Source organism: Temnothorax nylanderi, unplaced genomic scaffold, assembly GCF_030848795.1.
Source record: "Temnothorax nylanderi isolate EJ_2023f unplaced genomic scaffold, tnyl_v1.0 TNYL_tig0386_pilon, whole genome shotgun sequence".
NCBI classification, from domain to species: domain Eukaryota; kingdom Metazoa; phylum Arthropoda; class Insecta; order Hymenoptera; family Formicidae; genus Temnothorax; species Temnothorax nylanderi.
The window spans coordinates 90,839-114,668 of NW_027249448.1; the positions used below are offsets into that span (position 1 = coordinate 90,839).

General features: G+C 46.0%; 1 protein-coding gene and 1 long non-coding RNA gene across 11 annotated transcripts in view; one reads left to right on the forward strand and one right to left on the reverse strand.

The window, feature by feature from the left end:
- The window catches only part of LOC139782066 (diacylglycerol kinase eta), a 39,812-nt gene that overhangs the window by 11,666 nt on the left and 4,316 nt on the right, over positions 1-23,830 (reverse strand). For 4 of the 9 annotated variants that reach the window (XM_071721002.1, XM_071720996.1, XM_071720995.1 and 1 more), the window contains 8 exons: positions 3,736-3,937; positions 3,499-3,635; positions 3,212-3,303; positions 2,990-3,120; positions 2,672-2,840; positions 2,438-2,552; positions 481-797; positions 49-360 (listed from right to left, as the gene is read on the reverse strand). In XM_071721002.1, the coding sequence (XP_071577103.1) occupies positions 49-360; positions 481-797; positions 2,438-2,552; positions 2,672-2,840; positions 2,990-3,120; positions 3,212-3,303; positions 3,499-3,635; positions 3,736-3,889 (1,427 nt within the window). In that variant the 5' untranslated portion in view covers positions 3,890-3,937. Of the gene's footprint in view, positions 1-48; positions 361-480; positions 798-2,437; positions 2,553-2,671; positions 2,841-2,989; positions 3,121-3,211; positions 3,304-3,498; positions 3,636-3,735; positions 3,938-4,492; positions 4,667-4,774; positions 5,507-23,830 lie in introns of those variants that run through there. The other 5 variants (XM_071720998.1, XM_071721000.1, XM_071720999.1 and 2 more) reach the window with 5 other exon arrangements.
- On the forward strand, positions 5,161-7,243 carry LOC139782090 (uncharacterized). Of its 2 annotated transcripts, XR_011720792.1 has the most exons (3): positions 5,161-5,241; positions 6,553-6,674; positions 6,738-7,243. It is a non-coding gene; the product is annotated as an uncharacterized lncRNA (long non-coding RNA). The 2 variants fall into 2 exon arrangements; XR_011720791.1 differs by having other exon boundaries at positions 6,553-7,243.

Consider the following 23,830-nt stretch of genomic DNA (forward strand, 5'->3'; position numbering starts at 1 on the left):
GCTTTTTACCATTTCGTAGTACAACGTTATAAGTTGTATATGCTATACCTAGACATCACAACATCTCTCTCCATGTAACATCTTCTTCTTTTAACTTTTTTTAAATTTGTCATTTCCTTCTCTGGCTTTTCTAAAGCACCTTTCTCCTGGATACTATTAAAAGTTTCAGTTTTTAGAGTGCCAATGTCAATTTCTTCCGTGTCGTCGGATAAATAGCTTTCCTCTTTCGATAATGTTTGCAACAAGAGGTCAAGTTTTTGTTGAAGTATTGTGCATTTTTCTCCCAATTGTTGGTCCCCTGTGTTTAGACTGGCTTCCAGTATATGTGTTGCAAAATCTTTTACTGTTTCACATAAAACTCTGTGGGAGGAAATCTCTGTTTAAATGTCAAAATTTAAAGCTTATGCAATTTCATGCACACATTTCATGCACGCCCCCTTCTCACATACACACGCACACATACACGATTATACCACTCACTTGGCACTAGATATAACTACGTTCTCCTGATCAGATTGCAAAATGTTCGTTATATGAGCAAGAACGTTGTCTTCATACTGATGAGCTATGCTCGATTTTATAGCCGGGTCGGGCTGAGTCACTTTGTGACATGGCAGAGATATGCTGCGTTCGAATGTCATAATACTCCATCGATCCAGCATCTTCGTGCTCGCTTTTTCATACTTCTCCAGTAGCTGAGGTAAATGTGTGTCATCGTCGCACGATGATCCCCAGCCTAACACGCGCGCCAAGTCATTTCCAGTCCCTAAAGGTAATACCCCAACCTGACATTGCTTCTGCAAATTTAAAAAATATAAATATACCTCTCTCCGTTCCATGCAGTGCATTAATAGTACATGTTAATAAGAGCTATAGATTAGATAGACAGATCTCGATCATGCACATGTACACTTACCGCCTGCAAAAAAAGTTAACGAAGCTTCGCATATATAAAGAAGCCTAAAGCACACACACACACCGGTTTCATCTGAAATAAAATCATAAAAGAGACACGCCATGCAGTTTATAATCGGAAACTTGAAAAAATTAATACCATTGGCTGCACAATATAATAGATCTGAGCATAAAGGCCGAAGCACAGACTTTTGCATAACGCATAATGCATAAGCATAAGAAAATTAATTGGTCCATACACACATGTGCATAAGGAAATAGACCAATCCTTTTTTTATGCTTATGCGTTATGCAAAAGTCTGTGCTTCGGCCTTTAGTATGGCCTTTAGTATGGCCCAAACATAATACATTAGTATATAGGAAGGTGTGTGTGTGTGTGTGTGTGTGTGTGTGTGTGTGTGTGTGTGAGCGAGCGTATGTGCACGCGCGCGTATCGATACTTCTCTAAAGAGTGAACAGAGAAAAAAAGTTTTATTTTCCGAGTTATAATAAATTACAGAAAATATCTGGAATACCCGCTTTGAGATTAATCCCCCTTTCCTTGGACGACCAAGTAAGATGAGCAAAAGTTTGAATATACATCAATTCCTTCAAAATATCTTCAAAAAATCATCCGACTTATTAGAAGAATATAACTTACTTGATATTTCAACGAGAAGTAATTTGTAAAGTAAATCCAATCCAAGTTTTGCACCTTTCTCGAAAGATTATAATTCAGAAGAGATAATCAAACTGTAGCAAATTACAAATCTCAATTTCAAGGATTAAGTTCTTAATATTGGGAGGATAAAATTCGAATCCGATTTAGTCGTGTTATCTCTTGTCCAAATATACTCTGCTAATAATTCTGGCAATGTTTCGAGAATATCGAAAGACACACACACATCTCAATTCTCGTTTAATCTAAATGTTTTGGAAGGAAAGATAGATTTGTATAAATATTTTATTTCAAGTGACACTTTATTATAATGTTTAGTAATTACTGATAATGTTTAATAATTTGTGATACTTTATTAATAATGTTTAATAATAACTATGTATGCATTAACGTAAATTCACACTGCATTTACTCCCCGAAATATTGACATAATTGAAGATCATACTATATTGGCTGGTATTCAAAGTCAGCTTTTACATTTAAGATCGTCTTAAGTTTATCTTTAGATGCTGTACGACTCGTTTCCGTTGGCTACGGAGTATTTGAAGATGAACTTAAGAAGATCTTATATGTACTGATCTGATTATAAATACCGGCCTATGTATATTAAAAAAAAAATGCATATTAAAACACAATGCTCCTCTATTCTCTATAAATGTATGTCGCATTTAGACCTATAATTTATATTCATGCATTATATAACGTAAAAAAACAATCATAAAATTAAGTTGCTATGCGCAGAAAGAAATACGTTTAAACAATGCAGCTCTGTGGTAGAGCGTAATTAGATTCGAGAAGAAATGACAGTCACTAAGAAATCATGCTGAAAGAGATAAAGTTGTCAAATTAGGTTTTAAAACACACATTTATACCCACGTGCATTCCAAGCCGATCGATTTCTGAGAGCACCCATCCTACGGATCCATCTCCACTACACACCAAAATCCGAAACGGATCAAAGTGTCGAAACAGTCTTAATCTGTACAAGAAATATGACTTGTATACTCGATGCGTTTATACATATATGCACCTTGCTACACGTACGATAACGAATTATAGATTTATAATCGATCAGCATATGCGTAAAGATTTCCTTACCCTGGACCTGGTCCTCCATTTATAAGGTCGAACACTTGTGCGGGATTCAGTAATTGTTTAAATCTTCTAAGAAACTTAATACCTTGATTGTCACCAGATTTACTGTTTACAAATACTAAAAGTGGACTGCATCCCGTAGGTCTAACTGCTTCCCAAGCTTCGTCGCTACCTGATAACAATCGAACCACATGTACACCACACGTACCGCTATTATAAAAGTTTTATATTTAAATATACATGTAAATTGTCCATACACATGAAACGCGTGCATGCGTGATATAATTTATCATTTACAATACAAATAGACAGTGCGATTACCTATACTATGCAAAGCTGTAGGAGGCACTACACTGAGTTTAGCCGGTCCTAGCGGACACCTGACACCTATGGCAGGTCTACACGCTGTGTGCACAGTTGCCTTGCACCATAAACATCGCCAATCTTGAAGCCTATGAATAATATATCGATTTTGACGAAATGAAGCTTAATTAACTTAAATAAATCAATTGCTTATGTAAAAATATCGTGGGATGTAACTACCTAAGTACAGAGCCACACGTCTTTTCACAGACAGAGCATTTTGAGGACACTGGCAAATTTCCCTCCATCCACTGATGTGGCATCGTGATGTTCTATAAACGTAGATTGAGCGACACATGAAATTAAATGAATGTATCAAGAATTGTGCATTCTTAATATATTTGTCGTACAGATGAATCGATTGTAAGGTGTTATTAAAAGATATGCGTCCCCGATTGGAATTATACTTTTCTCGATTCTTAATACTCAAAGATATATTTTTAATAAAATAACATATATATGCACACCCCATCTTGGTCCTCAATGATATCTTTTCCAATAGATGCTAAAGTGGTCCACTTGCAATTATTTATTGCTTTTGCGCTACATCTCTTGTGCACCTTGTATTTACAAGCTTCGCAACTTAAACCGTGGGAAGTAACACCTGTAACGATATGGCATCGTAAATTTAATTTTGCCCTACCACTTTAACCAACCTGAACTGTGTAAGTTTGTTTGCGAGATTAAAAAAAGAAGTTGCTTACCATGTAGGGCATCTCTGCAGACATTGCAATACGTAGGTCTGGCGTGACTAGTCGCATACCACTGATGATTACCTTCCAGCAACTCGGCAGTTCCAGGATCACCCTGAGGACGCGTCTCCGTCGCTGTTCTCAGGGTGTTGAACCACTCCTCCATATCTCTGTTTTCACCACAGAGAACCAAAGACCGAAGCGGAGTTGTCACCTAATACACAAGAGACATTACATTGCTACATTATACTAATTGTCACATACGTATATAATATGCCATGCGTAAAAAATATGTTATGTAAGAAGAAATATAATAATGACGTTTTAATGACGTTCCTGTTCTATTTCGTAATTTGGAATAGCGTAATAGCGACAATATAGTTAACAAAGTCTGCCAACTCTGCCGCTCTGAGAAACATCGTGTATTGAAATTGATTTAAAGAAAACAATTTTTGTATAAGCGAAGGAAAACTCTGGCCTCAAAGATAGAAAATTCATGATAGACTCGACTGACTCGAGTACTTATCACGTATTCCTTTCGATTCACCGGTAGAGCATTCTCAGCGCAAGGTTATGACTTGAACGGTGCTCCAGAAAACTGTGGAGTGCGGAGTGCGGAGTGCGGGGTGCGGATCAGATGGCAGGATCCCGTAGCTTGTCCGTTTTGTTTTGCATTGCACCTCGCAAACGAGAGGACTAGGGCTGGGAACTGGAACGAACTGATCAACTGATCTAGCTAGATAGGAACGAACTTGACGAGCTATCGAACCTCGACTCTCTCTCTTGGGCGAAACGTCGCGTCGCTCGCGACTCGCGACTCGCGACTCGCGACGCTCATTGCAGCTTGCAGCCTTGCAGCTTGCAGCTCGTTGCTGATATCGCTGGTAAGCTGGTTGCTGTTCGGTTTTGGTCCCGCCAACCGAACCGAATACCGATCCGTTGCCTATAAACAATCGATAATGGCATTGTGGCACGGGGACAGGAAGCGATTATGAAGCCGGCGAGACTCTCGGGCAACCTAATTAGAGAGAGCTGCCTCGCCGTCGCTCACCCTCGCTGTCGCATTCCTTCCTTCCGCGTGTAAAGGTTAACCCTTGCGGTTGTTGTACCTTGAATCGGGAACGGGCCCTCCGTTTCCGCGTTGCTTCGACATCGGACATCTGAACCGCGACCGCGACCGCGACCGCGACCGCGACCACCGCGATTCGCGGCCCAACGACGGCAACGACGCGACCGCATCCGCGCGCGCCGCGAGCACCGTTTACCGTTCCGGCAAGCGCTGCCTCACGACCTGGCCCCGGCGACGGCGACGGCGACGGCGGCGGCGGCGGCGGCACGGCATGTCACGCAATGTCACGAGTCCGGAGTCACGATTGTCACGCCAGTCGACCACCGACCTCACCGACCTCACCGACGACCGACGATGGCAACGATGGTGGTGACTGTGGCGAGTGGCGAGACACGTCCGGACTCCGGGCCAGTCCGGGCGGGCTTGTTAGCTTGCCGCTCGCCGCAACGGTAACCGTTAACCGTGACGGCCCGCTACCCGCTACCAGCTACTTCCGCGAGACGTCCTTCGTCCTTCGCCCTTCGCTCTTCGCGCCGCTCCTCTGACCAGCTCTGACTCTGACAAGAGTGGCAAGTGGCTGCCCTATTTCCCATAGCGCGTGTCGTATCGTTTATAAATCTAAAGTAATCAATAAGTATCCCGCGCGCGTGCATTGTTCGCTCGCTAGTTTATATTCATTCTTTCCTTCCCAGTAATCCCAGTATTCCCAGTAATCCCAGTTCCTTTCGCGGCCTCTGCCTCTGCTCGCCGCGCCACGCCGCGCGTCACGTCACACATACACGATACACGCGCGACACCACGTGCGGTGCGCCATTGTGTCAGACGCCGACGCGCGCTTTCACGCCATTCACGCTACGTCGCTAGTCGCTACCTGCTGGCCTGCTGCCAGTGCCAGGGCTGCGTTCGGAAACGTCACCCGGGTATACTCCCTTCTCCTTCTAACTCGCTGAGATAGAAAGAGAAGGGAGTATACTCGTGTGCACTCGGGTGACGTTTTCGAACGCAGCCCAGTGCTGCCTCGAGTCACGAGCACGAGGCGAAAAAACGCGCGCGGCGAGGCTGTCAATAAATCAGCTTGGCTGCGCCGCGAGGCGTTATCGCGTGCTTATCCGCCACGAATGGCGCGAAGCGCGAATAATGCCTCCCAGCAGGCCCAGCTCCCAGCTGGTCCCGGCCCGGCCCGGCCCGGCCCTCCCCGCTCCCGCAGTCCAGCCTGTCCAGCCGCCCCGCGGCTCACGGCTCATGGCTCGTGGCTCGTGGTGCCGTGGACAGCAGTCGTATGTCGTATGTGGTTGTAGGTTGTAGTTATTGACAGGTAGACAGGGTGTCGCGGAGCTTCGCGCGCTATCTCCCCGGACGAGGGTCGCCCACGCGCGGCGGCAACCGGCAACGCACGCGGCACGGTGGCGGGTGGAGTGGAGTTTGAAAATTCCGCGATATTCCGAGAGCACGGCCACTCTCGGCTCCCTATGTCCCTATTTCTCAATTTAAAAAAGACATGGTACATGATACGGCTTTATTCGTATTTCCTCCCTCTAACAATGAGACCATGCATGAACCTATACGTAACATACGTGCATATACGTATGCGTATCACGATCGCGTGGTCGCGATAACGCGATATTGCCCTCCGAGTCCGAAATTGCTTTGCCCAGCTTTCGCTCGCTGTTTGCTCTCGTCGATTCTAACGATTCTGACGATTCTACCAAGATCTTTATTTTTCATACTTAAATATCTTTAATAAGGGAAGATTATTTCAGGAAACGAGAGGTGCGGGGGGCCCCCGGGGTCGCCGCGGCCGGTGAGGGGGTACTCGTCTTTCTCATTTCAATCTCAAGAGGACGCAGGACGCAGGACGCAGGACGCAGGACGCAGGACGCAGGTATATAATATTTACGTTGCGTCTCGGTATTTCTCATCTCATCTCGTTCAATTTATACATCAGGGACTAGGGAGTAGGGAGATATCCCTTTCCACGTGGCACGTGGCGATCTAACGAAAGAACAAGTTACGGAAAAGTGAACGATACTTGGCCCGATGGACGCAGAATTCCGAATGCCTCTTTAGCTCATTGTCAGAGGCAGAGCACTGATCTCGTAAACCAGGGATCGTAAGTTCAATTCTCACAAGAGGCAATTCTTTTTGTTCGCCAAAAAGAATTACCAACTTCCGAGCGCGTCAATCCTATTGCTATTGTCATTTGTGTAACGGTTGTCGAATCTCAGTAAGTTATCAAGCACTGTAGTATTTTGTCGATAAGACCTCTCACGTCCGATTTCTCGTAAGAACCAAGAGTTCTTTACGTTACTCACGTGGTTTCTTCTTAACGTAATTATTCGCGTGAGGTGTATTTTACACCCCAACATTATATGTTATTGTATATCTCAATTTTCATTATATTCTCTTTGATGATTTACAAAGAAATAAAGGTTGATGGTTTGATATCCTGTATACACATCTTCTAAATCTAGATAACGATATGTGTTAACGAAAAAGTTGTTTCATTGTGAAGCACGTTGGGCAGCATTCGATCGATAAAAATGTTTCACTCGGCTAACTTGGTGGATTTCTGAGGCTGAGGTGTGTATCTTACACCTCACGCGAGTAACGTAGAGTTGAGTGCTCACAGTCACGTAAAGGTTACGACAAAGTTTCGGCGTATCTCCTCTCTCTCTCTCAATAATAAAATAAAGCCTATATATACAATATACGACGGCGCGGTATGGATGACGTGCAAACACCCATCCAGCTATTATTCCGACCGACTTGAATCTTTCAGCGGCCGAATCGCGAAAAGAATTCAGCGACGGTAAATCAAACTCGTCCCTCGGGTTTTGAGAATCTATTATGGAGTCGATTATTGGAGGGGTGGTAATGGTGGTATCGGGGTAAATCGGCGCGGCGCGGAGGGAGGAGAGAATGATTGACGACGCGGAGGCGGACTCATCTTCCTTGCCGCCGCGCTGGCCGGCTGGCCGGTATTTGCTTTATTGTCGGGGCCACTTTTCCAGGCCGCCGAGGGTGGCGGCGCGGCGTAGGTGTTGGATGGACGCATCATCGGAGCGGAACCGAGCCTGTTCACGCGACGTGCGACGCCGCGACGTGTTGAATGCTAGGTGAGTTCCGGAGGCCTCGTGTCGGTCGGTCAGGTGTCGTCGTGTCGTCTGCCTTTTGTGTCGCATCCATTCTCGTCCCGTGCTTTCACGCCGCGAGTCGCGATATCGAAATTCGAACGCGGCCGGTCTTTGTGCGGCCGTCGCGCGACCACTCCCAACCACCCCCAACCACTCACGAGGCCGATCTATTTATCGCGCGTTGAAAAAAACTCGCGTTTTCTTCGTCTCGCGTGTCCATGATGTCCTCGAATGATCAATAATATCAATACGATACGTACGACATTATACATTGCGATATACAATAATATACAAGAGTCAATTTTGAAGAGATAACCCTTATAATACAAGGGTCGTTATACGTATTACGGAAGTAATGTCTCCTAATTTTTTTTCTTTTGAATCTGGCGTCATAGAAAATTTTGCGTTGTACTGAATTGTTACTTGAAGTCTCTAGCTGCATTATGTTGAATGTTGTCATCAGTTACGTTAGTGTGTCACACGAACAGTTCAAACTGATGTGTGTGTGTGTGTGTGTGTGTGTGTGTGTGTATGTGTATTTTAGATACGCATAATAGACAAGGACCATTTCTGAAATACGAATAGATTTCAATACTCACTTCTTCCACGGTAAGAAATTCAACCACCTGCACCGCCCTTGTCTGTTATACGCACATGACTGAAACATACACCAGTTCAAACTGCTCGTGTGACATACTTGACGTACTCACGTAAATGATGACAACACCACTCAACACAACGCAACTAGAGACTCCAAGTAATAACTCATTGAAACGCAAAATTTTCTATGGCGTCAGATTCGAAAGAAAACTATTAGGGGGCCTTACTTTCATACCGAGACCCTCGTTATATCTACATTATATTGTATACTGTATACCGACCATAAAATGCTGTATTATCGTCGCGTTCTCGCGCTTCGCGAAATTCAATGCGGTCCATGCCAAGTAACATGCCCGATGAATCCACTCTCCGTAACCGAGTTTAATTGGCTTCAATCCGAATGCAATTGTTGTGTAGATTCCGAGCCGCTTGGTCGCCAGCGACGGTATTGTTTGGGATAACTCAGCGCGCGGCACGACGCGACGGAGACGGGGGGAAGGAGACTGCGCGTTTCCACGATAAACGGATAATTTCCCGGGATGGGAAATTATTTTCCTGTCGAGCGCTCGTAAAACACGCGTGACTTGTACCTATGTCGAAAGACGAAAGGCTCGCGAGCGAGATGACCCGCGAAGCGCGATGATTATCGCTCGCCTCGCAGGACGCAGAGTAATCGCGCCAATTACCGTGTATCCCGCGGCCATGTAGAGATCGCGGTCGCCCGGAGTGGGTGAGGAACTGAGGAATGACAGAGGGAAGGCATAACGACCGCGGCCGCGCGGGGCATAACGGCGCGGAGGTAATGGACTTTCCTTGTTGGCGCGAATATTCATCCCTAGTCCAAGGGCGAGCGTCGAGCTTACCGAATCGCGGGAAGGGGAAAAAGGGCTCCTTCATCCTTCGCGTCCTTGGCGTCCCGTTCGATTAATCATCGTCGCCGGATAACTCGACCGATTAATCATCGCGCGATGCCGCGTGACTGATTATCCCCGTGTCTGTCGAGTCTCCTCTACAATTCTACATCCCCTTCGGGGCCTCTGGAATTGGCCGACGCGGGCGCGGGCGCGGGCGCGGGCGCGGCGCGTGAAAACGGACCCGATAGAGACCCTGTATAATAAGAGACTGGCCTGGCCATAAGGCCAGTTTTGTCAAAATCGTACGAGAGAGAAGGATATATATTCATATCGCTTTCGCTTTCTCTTTTATATCTCTTTCTCTTTCTGTTCTCTTGCTTTTGACAAAACTGGCGGACCAATCGAAAACTGGTTGTCTTATAGCCAGTCTCTTATTATAGGATCTCTAGGACCTAGACCTGAGACCTGAGATGCGCGATGCGCGGCCTGCTACGAGTTACGAGCTGGATGCTGGATCGGCAGATCGTTACGGAGCAGCAGCGGAGCGTGCTCACGTTTCTGCCAACTCGAGGAGAGAAATTGCGAGTTTTCTCGACTTTGAGAAAATTAATTTCCTCGAGCACTTGAAAAGCGTGTCGGACCGGGAGATCTCGATCTATTAGCAGTTTTATCGTTATTAATCGTATCGCTCCCACGGCCTTGGATGCCTCAGATATTTAGGCACGCACTCTCTCTTTCAACTAGGTCAGACACGACGCGGGTACGCTCTACTTAATTCATTTAGAACGCGCGGCTCTCTCGAACGCGAAAGCTCGCGGCAACACCTGGATATATACGTATACGTGGACCGAGAAACTCGCTATAGCTATATTATCGCTCGATGTTGCGTCTCTCGTGTTAATAAAACGTAAAAATATGACAATTTCTAAAACCGCGCGAGCCGTAACGCGCGTAATGAATTCACCAACGATGAATGATTAATCTACGTTCCTCTCGCGTTGCCAGATAACAATACTGCAGGGAACTACTGTCAGGAATATAATCCCTAACTTGGATGTGTAGAGTGTTAAGTATCGATCGCGTGAAAGCCTTTAGACAACGATTTTTACCGCGTTAAGCGTTAAGCCGATCTAACGATAAGTTGTACGTATTATATTATGAGATATACGCGGTACGTCAAACAAATCGATGGCGCGATGGCGCCAATAAAAAGTGTCGCAAAACTACGACTTTTCGCGTGAATTCTGTCTCAGAAAATTTCTCCGTTTATCGAATAAGACGGAAATGTAATTTTAAACAAATATTGTACAATAACGACACAGTTCATATGTAGTTTTTGTGTCATAGCCTTTACGGAGCGTCGCGTCGCGTTGGAAAGTGATTGTGGTTGAAAATGCTCACAAATATCAGATATAATTTCTTCTTCGCGATATATGTGTACTCGTACTTTTCATTAACGACGTCGAAATGTATTTGCTTTCAAGCGAGATGATAATTAACCTTATCGTTTAGCTTGAATACTCAAGGTACTTTTTATCGATATTTTACAAGTATTAGATGAGCGAAGGTAAGAAGAAAAGTGTGAGGGCGACCGAAAAGCCGAGCAAAAGCCATCGGTTCTCGGTTCCTTCCTTCCACCTGCGTCATTCCCCGTATTGCGCGACAAAAAATAAGCTACGTTCCCGTGATGGTCCCCCGTCTTTCTCAACCCCCTATGTATTACTGTGCCATACATATTTTATGAACAAACGTAGCCTCTGGCATAAGCCGAGAGAAAGAGGGAGAGGGGAGGGAGAGGGGGGAGAGGGAGAGGGAGAGGGGGACACCACGTCACGCAATTCCGGCGCGTGCGGGCGACGAGAAAACGAGGCCGACCGCTCTGAAAGCTCTGAATTCTCAATATTGTGTACTGGATATGTGTTGCCTGCTTGTGCGCCGCTCGCGACCGCCGCCGTGACCTTCTGACCTGGAAATCCATTCCATCCTGACGCGAGCTGCCAAATCCGCGGGGCCGTGGAAGCGGTGGAAGGATCGATCATCCCTTAAATTACCGAGTGTCTTCGGCCGCGTGTTACGACATTAAACGAAGATATCAGCATTTCAGCATCTCGCTTATCAATCCAGGGCTACTGTGAGATCCCTAGCGATGAGATAGATGGATCCCCGGATCCGGAGATCGATAGACACATCTGACGGGTGTCTGAATTTCGCTTCGTTGAACACATATAGAACAGAGATAAATCGGAATTGCAGTCGCTTCTGGCAGATTTTCCCCATGTTTTTCCTTCTGTTGTATCTACAACAATACGCTTCGTATGATTGTACGTCGAAGTTAACGTACCTCAGCCCAAAGATATTTCCAGCAGCTTTTACAATTAGTAAGAGATATAAAATGGAGAAGCTCTTTCACCCCCTCGGGTGAAAAACGACGTTCTAATACTTATCACAAAAAGGGTCAGATATTCTTAGGTCACAGACTCGATTTCAGGTGTTTGCCTCTCGATTATTCCGCGGTGTCATCGGTTAATGCAAAAACGCTTATAGGCTTTCTCATATTATCATCCATATGAAAGCCCAATAAGAGTTTCGTTCATCTTACAATAGTAGAACAATGGTATTACTCTTTAACACAGAATTACCATACGATTGTCACTGAAAAAAGCATTACTTCTATTCGTTACGTTGCAACGATCAGAAATATCAATAGCAACTTATTCTGTGAGTTTTCTGGGGATATATTTTCCTACAATAGAAATACTTTCATACGAAGAGGGCACGAAAAATATTATAACGAAATAAAATGTCAACGTTTTTTACAAAGACGCCAATGCTCAGATCCAATAAACTCAAAGAGGATGATTTGGCGCTTCTGAGAGAGAGAGAGAGAGAGAGAGAGAGAGAGAGAGAGAGAGAGAGAGAGAGAGAGAGAGAGAGAGAGAGAGAGAGAGAGAGAGAGAGAGAGAGAGGGAGTGTGTGTGTGTGTGTGTAAATAACAATTAAAAATCGTATTTTTATTGCGTCCTTGCGGAGTTTTGGATGAAGCAAAGGCAAACGCCAAAATTGATCGAATGTATAAGCCGGCACGTTAGTGATTTAATGCGAAAGTAAATATTAGATTGTAAGAAATAAGTCGAATGAGAAAAGGAGAACGTCGCATCCACTTATGAGCCTGTCACGTGCTGTCCAGCGGCAGTGATCTTTATCAGAATATTATCCCCCTTGACCCACGGGTGTAATCTAACGTGTCGTGGCACGAATTTATCATGGGATCGTAAGCCGAGCTCTGTGTGTCCTCCCCTCCCCCCCCCCCTCTCTCTCTCTCTCTCTCTCTCTCTCTCTGCCCGTTCTCCACCGCCCTAAAACCACGCACTTTAATTAGCAGCGCACCAACCTCATCGACCATCCCCGACCCCATTTATGTCGCGACTCATTACATTATTCTACATACGCCTCCGTCTATTTTTAGTAGCACGTAGCGCGTGCAATAAGCACCGCCGGCTGGATCTAAGCACGGTCTTCTGCATAATGGAACGCGCATATTTTGCCCGGGAGGATACGCGGCACGTGAAAGGTCCTTCCGCTCGCACGCGGATGTGGTCACGGCACATAGACATAAACGCTTGGCTCCGCATCATTACAGCTAAATATACATCGAGCAAATGGAGCAACAATGTATATATCACGTCGAACGTATATATTGTAACGTATACATATATAATATACGTTACTGCTACCTCGTCTGTTTTTCTTTTGTTTTTTCATTTTATTTTTTAATTTTTTTATAACGCACAACCATGCCTCTCACGCGCGGAACCTTTACGAACGCAAACATTTTCCTCGTTTAACCAATAATTCTAATGCAAAAATAGAGCAAAACTGCGTGCACTTTTCGCTTTGGGTAATTGCTCTTCAAAAGCGCAACGTGTAGCTTTTACAGCTTTAAGAAGAGACGTAAAACGGTCGTAGGTAATTACAATTACCGTCTTTTTAATGGACGAACGGTGTCGTGCGCGAAAACCCTGACGCAGCTGAAAGAGGAGCGACCAAGTGGCCGCTTAATCGAGCACGTTGCAGCTGCATAACTGCGACAATCGCGGTATTAAAATTAATTAAGCCCTGATTCGCGCTGATTATACAGCGTTGCCCGGCGCGCTTAGCGAATGACACTGGATTACAATACGGCAAATTGTTCCGCGACCGCGACCGCGACCGGCGCGGCGTGGCGCGGCGCACGCGAAATATAACGCGCTCCAGTTAATCGCTCCAGTTAATCCCCTTATTCGATAAATTCGATTACGGCACGGCGTGGCGTGGCGTGGCGTGGCGCGGCGCGGCGCGGGGCGGGGTACCTCAGCTATTCGAGACATTTCGAGAGCGGACGAAATATGAAAATTTCACGTCGCGTCGCCAGTTGTGCCTTGCTCCTACCAGCTTCTATACGCCGAAGCCGAATCTCACCCATTTACAATGGACACTTGACCTTTGCATCGCGCCACGAGTTTCCGATCCCTGTCTCCGCGCCCTGCCGAATGTGGGTCGCGGCTAAATTACGGTCCACGACGCATTTAACCAATATCGAGATGAAACCCTGGAATGCGTTTATTTTATTCCGGCCGTTAAGAGTTCGTTTGTGTTACTTTCTCGAAATATAATATAATTGCGAGTGGCGCGGTTGTGTAGGTTGTATTACAGTATAAAATAAATAAATTTAATTTTATCAAATTAATCTCGTAATAAATTCCACAGTCTTTATCACCACGTTATATACGCGATAAAACATTCCCTCGGATAACCGCCGCTCCATTTCCATGATTCGCAATGCGCGGATTTTATACGTTGATATATACGAACGTATAGATGGAAATAAAATAAAAAAAGAGAAGGAAGAGCTCCTAAATTATTAGCGAGATAAAATCCTATAACATTTTTAGAAGAGAATAACGCGTTGGGAAAATATCTCGGGTTATCGGAGATGATAATAATTTTTGTCGTTAAATAAAGCTGAGCGTTATAGAGAAATATTTATCGAGACCGATATTTGAGACCGAATGAGGTTGTCCGAATAGGGTGGATCGTCGCGTTGAAATGTGCGGGACGGCATGGCGTGAATATATGTTCTCGGAACAGAGAAAAAAAGACCAGATAGGGGCGAGGCGCGAAGCTATATCGAGGCCCTTTTTATACTACGCGTACATTTCTATATACATATGTAGGTCTATACGCGTTCGTGCGTGAGCGAATTTCGCGTTCCCGTCGTATGTGCAAAAACGTGATATCGTCGGGGTGGTGTGCCGGTGGCCGTCACCGAATAAAACATCCGGAAACTTGATCGACCCATCATTAAACTATGTTCTCTACGTTCTACTACTACTACTACTACTACTATTTTCACCTGTTTGCGGTCAATAAATATGTTTCGTAATTTCACGATTATTAAGAAGCGTTTATTCCTTAATCCCTTCGTAAATCAATTTTTAACGATTGGCATTACATCCCAGGAAGAGTAATTGGGCGCGAATTCATCAATTAATCTACGTCGACCGGCGTCCAATTAACTTGACTGTCCATGAAAAAAGAAAGTAGTGACAAAAAGTCTAACGACAAGCACGAATATTCTTTTCTTCCACAGTCGGGTAATCTGAATATAATTATCGATAATCATACGCTTTACTCTTTACTTTGTATAATCCGCTCTTTATAATGCATGTTTGGATCTTCTGATAAACAAGCGCCTTGTTATCTCGTTACTAATTGTAAGTACGTCTTGTGGATCTTGTAGAAACCAGGTACACATGAAATACACGTACACAGTACAAAGATTAATAATATAACCGGCGCTTGTTGATTAGACCTTTAATAATTTTCTACATCCTTCTCCAATTGATCCCGCCCGCCCGCGCCGCGCCGCGCCGCGCCGCGCCCGCGCCAGTAGAATTTCGTAAACAATTTTGTGGCTTAAACGATCAACTGTCAGACTAATGCAGCGATGCATAAATAATGTGATTAAGTAATCGTGTCGTACCAACTAGAGAACTTACAATTAGAGGGGAAATGACGGGGCGCCGCGCCGCGGCCATGAGGTTCGCGAAAACAGATTTTAGTACGAACAGGGCAAAGCCTATTGCAAATTAGATATCTCCAAGGCTAATAGTACGCATGCGTTTCCCTTTCGATTTTCTGGATTACGTTGTTGCAATTTAAAAACGTATTCGTTGTCGACGGACGGACGGGCTCTATCGGGACGGGCGACGTAAGTATATCGTATATCGGATCGCGCACACGTGTATTCAGCCACGCGCGACAATGTACGTGTGCGACCAGTGCGACAATAGATCGCGCGCGCGCGGAATTATATCTTACTTACATCTCTCGAGCAAGTGCTTGCGCAAGAATAAGAGGACGGTAGAGCAAGAATGAGCAAGAAGAACCGCTCGTCCCCGTCCCAGTTGTGCGATATTGTATTTTAACGGTAATTACATCGCGTTCACAATATTCATAATAAAGCGCAACGATGATACAAATAGTTGATAGTCGAGGCTCGAGGCCGAGCATCGTGAAAAAGGCGCGTATACGTAATACGTACATAATATATATAATTTAGATCTCAATTAAACGTCAGATCTCGCTACGTTTAGGAGATTTACATCTATGTAAATCTATTGGCCGAAACTCGACTAACAATAAAACTTAATTTACTTTGGAGTAGATTAGCCGGTCTTGCGGAAAAAAGAATCGCGTAACGCAAAAGAAAGTGTCTTAACGATACTTATTTTATTCCGTGACATTCTCGACGTGGCATTATAAACGGCGCTCCTTGCCGCTGACGTTTCACGCGAAATTAAATGTATTAGAATTTTCCGCGAACACCACCACACAAAAGGCGCTCTCCGAATCTCTGACGTCAGTTATATATGACGACGTCGCTCGATGATCAGCCTGTGGGTGATTCCTGCACCTAGTTGAGAAAATACCATAATGTCAGGCGCGGGTATCCGAGACGAATTGCCGATTACTCTTTGCGGCCGCATGTTTAAATGTGCGATAAACATGCGTGCATTCGAGAGCATAGCGCTTTTCATAGCGCTATAAATAAACGCGACATGTAGGTGGCCCGTTACGTCGCGTCGATGCATCGCGCACCCGCGCACCCGCGCACCCGCGCACCCGCGCACCCGCGCACATCCAGTAGTCCAGAAATGTCTATTTATTAATTTAAGACATACTTACATCGCGGATTAAAAGCCCCCGCGCAATGAGAAATATAAGGAAGAAGGAACAAATATTAGCGATTAGGGATAAGAAATCGGGAATAAAGCTGCAGAGGTGAAGCATTAATACACGCCTTCCGATAGGTAAAAAATCTATTGCCTGTGTTCTTCCCTGTTTCCGTTGCCCGTGTTTTTCATCGTGCATCCAGCTTTATTCCTCTCTCTAATTTCTTATCCCTAATCGCTAATATCTGTTCCTTGTTCCTTATATTTTTCATTGTGCGGGGGCTGCACAATATAACACATCGAGTCGCCTTACTTATGCGCTCCCTTAAGCGTAACGTAAAAAAATATCTGGACTGCTAGATCTAGGCGGAGGGAAGGAGGGGAAGAGAGAATAACGCGAATTTTATCTCGGCGACACTCAATGCGGATTAATGAGTGACGACCGGCCAGATAATCTTCCGAATCGCATCTCGTTCGTCACGTCGCGCAAATTCAAGAGCAAGCTCGCGCGAACGCGCGATTTAAATAGCTCGCCGTATCATTCTGGTCGGGGGATTTAATTGGACGCCCGAGTGGCATGAGGCTGATGGATCGATATCGTAATTAAGAGTTTTCCCGAAATGGCATTCTCTAAACACACACACACACAGAGAGAGAGAGAGAGAGAGAGAGAGAGAGAGAGAGAGAGAGAGAGAGAGAGAGAGAGAGAGAGAGAGAGAGAGAGAGAGAGAGAGATACGCGCGCGCGTCTAAATCAGTATACTCAATTCCTGGCTACGGTGTGCGGTTCACTTCCTACAAAGGGGGTAGAGCTAGATTAGATAGCGATGCACTTTCTTCGTCGAAAGGGCCGCGCTCTGTCGCTTCGCCCTTTCGGATCATCCGTCGTCGGAAAAAAGTTGGACGAGGATGCCGGCGCGGCGCGGTGTCGCACGCGTGGAAAATTAGCTGCGCCGATAAGGTATAAACGTAAGTTTTAAAATAAACGCGGTCCGCAAATACCTCCGTAAAGGACGTAAAAACCGTAAAAACAATTGTAGCGTATGAGAAGAATGTCGCCCCCCTCGCGCGGCTTTTCCCTTCCTCTCACTGTCGCGTCGCGTCGTGGAGAGGAGAGGAGAGGAGAGATCGAGACCGCCGCCGTAGCTCGTTAACTTGTTTGCGGAGCCGCGGTTCTGTGCCCTTATATATTAGGCACGTCGACGCACATGCAACTCCGGCGTATGTCCTATACGGAGACATTACTCATCTCGATTCTCGTAACACGATAACAGTTACGATACCTTTCACGACTATCTCTGCGTCCTGCATCCTCTCTTTATCTCCCGTCAACGAGAACGAGATCTACTACGGCATCTCAAGTTCAAGTGTTTGGCTTATTCTGCGCGTCGAGGCTGACAATGAATGGCAGGGTTGGGTTTGCCCGTGCAACACATTGCCGGGGATACAGAAAATTACGGGGAATCGCTCTGCAGGATTGCTAAAATTATCTCTCAGCGCGGCGGATAAATAATATAAGGAAAAACACCCTCGACCCTCGATTGTGGATACATATATATATATATATATATATATATACATAGACACAATAGTAAAAATAGCCAGACCGATTGTAAACGACACACCATTCTCATGGGCCTTTATGTAACTCTCGCATCCATCTTCGTTCGTTCTACGTTCGCGGAAGACGGATGTGTAGCGGCAAAGCTCGATTATTTCCTCGCGCGATCCCTTCCTCTGTTCCCCTCCTCGACCACTGTGTTTAATATTCTATAAATTCTGCAAGAGAAACGCAAAGCTGATCAAGTTTGCGAAGCAGCGAAAATTCTAAAGACATATCGATGGATGTTTCGCACAATCGGCGAATCGCGAGGACATAGGCGAAAAGGCACGCATCGCGTCCTTCGGTATATACGAATATACGTCCTAGGATACGCGTGAAACTGCGTTTCGAAATTTTACGATAAATTTAACAGAGATACGCTACGTAGCAATTACACCACGGCACGGCGTACCGTCGAAATTGATTCTTCTTTCTATACTTTCTACGACAGTCGATCGGAAAAAGATGTCGCGCGTCGTGTGTCGTGTCGTAGTCGCAAGTTCTACAGCAGAAAGCGTCAATTGATAACGCGCTTGAAATTTCTGCTCGTTCCCATCGCGGAGTTCTCGACTCGAAAGAAAGAGTTAAAGAGCGACGTTACGATAAGGAATAACACATAGAAAGAGGCTGTTTTGACACACCCACGGCGCGGCGTAGCTAACGTAGCAATTTTGCGACGCAATCTCGCTCGAATAACGCGGGCCGTTACGTGGGAGATATCGTTCACCGGCAAATGCGTAACGTAAACGATAACGTAAGTAATGAGCCGGGCTATTCCCGTGAAAAGCAGCACGAGCAGCACCGACGTTAAGGGTCGTACTTTAGCGCGAGACGTCCGCGTCGCCCGTAAGACGCAATAATCCAAAAGGTCTCACGGGGCAATAAAAGAAACGAGGACGTATTGCGACGAATGTTGTATACGTCAACGGATTCTGCGGGGAAGACATAGGACATATGGTGGCCGACTCGAAGCTGTCGCCCTCTCGCCCTCTCGCCCTCGCGGACTCCGATCATCCTCTCCCCGCTGACGGATGCACGAGATCAAAACTCGATCTCGTGCAACTGCGGAGACTCGAGCGCGTCGCTCAACGCGAAACCATCAAATTTCCTTCCGAGTCACTCGGCAATACGGAGAACAAACGGCGTAAAATTCGAGAGAGGTGGCAACGTCAAGTTACCCTGTATATACCCATACATATATGTATATGTACATCTCTCTCAAGCGGGTCGTTTCGGTATAGAGTCTGGAGAACATTGTAAAATTTTACGAGAAAGCCCGGGATATGTCCCAGCGGCGAATAGCGTGACTCGACCCCGGGCTCCGGGCTCAACTTCGCTAATAGTCATTAAAATGCCCGGGGGTGCATCACGGATATTACCTGCACGCCTGCACGCTATTATTGTAACCCCTTATCGCGGCGCTGGACGTTAAAAATTTACATCTCTACTCGCGCAACGAATAATTCTCTCCTTTTCTGAAATGCCTTTGTAAGCTTTCTTAGACACAGCCGGAAGTGCTAAATGAGATCTGGGAGCACTGCGTAAAGATATACGCATACGTCTCACAACAGATGACAGATGCATCAGCATCGCGCGCCGTCTTTCAGTCGCCGAGCTTCTTTTTTGGCAAGCTCATTTGACAATTTCATAAAAATTGGACATTCTACGACGTGCAAAATTATATTGTTGACCCGTAAAATTAGAATTTGATCCGAGGGTGAGAAAATTTAAGTTCAGCCAAGATTGACCGAGAAATGATTAACGATATCCCGCGTTACCTACCTCCACTGATAAAATTCAGCTGTAAAGCTATTTACATATATCCCGACATTGAAGCACAGGAACGATCTTCGTGTTCGAATGCTGCATTTAACTCGCTGTGTCACCATTTATAGACAAATTCTAGGGCAAGTTAGTGTCCAAATGTCACAGGCTATTTCTTAACGCGTGGACGCTGATTCGGTCGGATCGAGTCGACTCGCGCGGGTCAATCGCGGCCGCGTTCCGAACTTGTACATCAGCGCGATAAACACCGTTCTATACCGGGGACCACTTCGCACGTGGGATCGATTGGACAATCACTCTCGCTTATTAAATAGAATTTAGAGAGCCGAGCCGACCCAGAAGCCTCCGTGATAGATACTCGAAGGGATCCGGAATCCAGAATCCGGATAGGATCCGGATAGCGCTAATCCTCTCTCGTTTACCTACCTACTCTCCTACTCTATAACTACTTAAAAGACTCTATACATGTAATACTTGACTCGAAAAGTTTCATCTCGAATCAATCGGTATAATTAATGTTTAAAATTATTTATTAGTTTATTAGTTGTCACAAGAGCATGCTGTTCAGTCCTTTCTATAACTTCTGAAATGTACCCGCTTCATACACCGCTTCATTATCGATTCATTATCGACAATAAAAATCACTGAAAAGAAATAACTTTTCTCTCATGTGTAGAACGAAAAAATGTGGACTGACCCGCGCGCGTTACTCTCTATAGTCTCTAAATCCATATCGCGTCCCCGCACCCCTTTACTCATTCGCGGCTGCGGTTTCGGCGCACGGTTTCTTGCTTTCTTCCTCGCGGGCATATTTAGGTCTCCCACGGGTCATCGACCCGCGAGGATGCTCCGCTTCATTCCGTCACCCTCGTATACATTGCACCTTCCTTCCTTTCCTCCCTCTCCAAGTATCCCCAGCCTACGTCATCGTGGACCGTGTACTCGCCTCTCGTTTACCCTGTCGCCTATATTGCATTAGCAATCCCCGTCCAGCCCGTCCTCCTCCGAGCCCGAGGGAGGTAGGAAAGAGGACGGGAGAAGATCCATCTAGAGAGTTCCTACTCTCTTATAGCCTCGTCGGCTCTGTTTACCTACATCGTGCCGCTCTATCGCTCGGACCGAACTGTATAAATACGCCCCGCTACACAGGCCGATGCTGCCAGCCAGACGCAACACTGAAAACCGAATCGATACGGAAAATGATTCTCGGCTGGGTACACATCCGCACGCGCCGCTCCGTGTTGCCTCTCCCCCCCCCCCCTCTCTCTCTCTCTCTCTCTCTCTCTCTCTCTCTCTCTCTCTCTCTCTCTCTCTCTCTCTCTCTCTCTCTCTCTCTCTCTCCCTACGGCTCGATATTTCTTCCGCTTTATATATACCCATTAAATTCCTATTTTGAGGGAAACTCTCCGCGCGCATTTCCGAGCTCGTTTACCCTGTGTATGATTTATTACCCGCGCGCGCGAAAGCGGGTACACTGTCGCGAGAAAATTGTATTTGTAGCAGCAACTTCTGAGAAATGGGTTTTTGGAGAGAAAGTACGAAATACATGCCCGAGCGGAAAATTTCATCACGCGGCATGTAACGCACGAGCTGACCGAAACATGGACACCGACCTGCCCGCGAGTTCTTTAGCTGTACACGTCTTCTATCGTTAAAGGCACTCGTCGATAAGGGTGAAAGCGGATCGAATAGAAAGGAATCGTTGTAGAAAGAAGAGAGAGAGAGAGAGAGAGAGAGAGAAAAGGGACGAGCGAAAGAGATCTCCGGGTTGAGCCGAAAACAAGTTTAGAATAGGAGCGGCGGTTAATAAGACAAGGCACCGGAATTAGAGAACTTAGTTCGGCCCGAGGATTCCGTCCGACCGTCGAGCAGTCTGTTGTTGTCGCGAGAGAAATCATACCGTCGGCGGTGAATAATAAACTTGAGGAAATATGCCGGGCGCGGCGAAGAAAGAAAATTTAACAAGTTCCTTACTCCTCTTAGGCCGGGCTTAACGACGCGAGAAATTATTCACGAAGCTAATGGCACCGACCATCTACCTAAATCTACCCCAACGCCTAATGCACTTGGCTCAGGTCCAGCCCGGGCCGATCCTAGTCTGACCGGAAAAGAAATGCAAATGTAACGATATATAAATATTATACTATACATCTTACAATTAATTGCATTTTGCGCTCATGGCGTCTAATCTAATAATTATTTTAAACACTCCCTCAGAATTCCACGATCGACATTCGTGTTTTACGGCGTTTCACGAGTTGCCTCGTGCCGCGGAGCGTTATGTCGCCTTTTCTTTTTTCATTTTTGCAACACGTGCATCAGGAAAGACGTTATTGCGCGCTCGAGCTCTCCTCTTTGGAGGCGCGTTCTCTTTGGAATTCCTACTGCGACTGAGAGATGTAACCGGGGATAACAATCGCAGGTGTTGGGATCTGAAATCCGTTCGGCGAATTCGTTCTATGACGATGACGATAGCGCACGCGAGCGCGATATATTGCACCGTCGCGCGTCGTTTGAACGTGCCACATTCAAGATGCGAGGGCCGAGGATACGAGGATGCGATCCGCGTGGGCAATATCCCCGGATAGCCTCGAGATGTAACATTCCCTCCCCTCTCTCTCTCTCTTTCTCTCTCTTTTCCCTCTCAATTCTCGGTATTTATTGTATCCTTCTGCCAGCGCAGTCGTCGGAGTCTTTATCACTTAAAACCGCAGCGAATCGACGCGAAATTTCGTGTCTTTGAATTATTCAGAAATTATACAGGATATCCCGGAAGCTTTGTTATATGCGCGCGCGCGGTCGCTTTTTCATACCGGTATTAAATATACTTTCATGGGCCGTCGCACGAATGAAAAATTACTATGATCTAACTGAACTTGAATGGAATTTCGTCGTCAGATTTAATTGCAAAGAGATGTAATGCCGAGAGAATCCTCCCTTTGATCTTTCATAGGTTACAACCGTACCCGTGATACGGGATACGGGACGGCAGAGGGAAATCGAATTAATCGGGATTAGTGATAATCAACGTCGGTGCAACGTCGGACTGCAGGAACTCTTAAATCTCCTTGTTTCGCTGATTCGTTTTTTTCCTTTCCCGCTTTGCGAAATCGTCCTTCGATCGATCCGCTGACGTCCCCTACCGCGCGCGGGACCAGCGTCGTTAATGCCATTATGTAATAAGAATCGCCCGATCGCCCCGACCCGACGACTGTCGTGGTGTCGTGTCGTGTCGGGGGGAATTGTCATTTATATCCCGCGTGACAACTGCGCGCGAGAAAACGCGATTATCCGTCGTCGCTCGCGAACGACAACGCGAGCGGCTCCTGTTACGTTCCCAATTCCCATGCAACGTTCATGTTAGGGGAAAAAAAAGAGAAGAGGAAAATTATCTCGCGTCGCGTCTGCTTTACTCGCGAATATTAATCGCTGACCTGGCTTGAGCGTGACCTTGGCGTGGCGCGTAATATCGGATCGTTAAAGCCTCTCCAGGAAAAACCTGATCGTCGGAAACCTGAAATTTCATCGCGCCTCGCCCGCGCCGCCGCCGCCGATACGAGAGAGTTTAGCCTTTAGCCGAACCGTCACGTCACGTCGCGTTACGTCAGTCGCCTTTAATATGTACATTAATTTTCACTGCATCTACGTAATAGCAGCCGGATATTAGTGTTTCTCGACTAGTAACGCGCACTACGCGCGAATCCGATATTAAATAGAATGTAACAGTCTGAATGCAATTCCTCTCTAAATTACGAGTATACCTATAATAATGCCTCATATTTATTGGCAGCTCGAAATATCGTCTACATTCCCTAAAGAGACTCCTGGCAAATCCAATTCCGATAATCA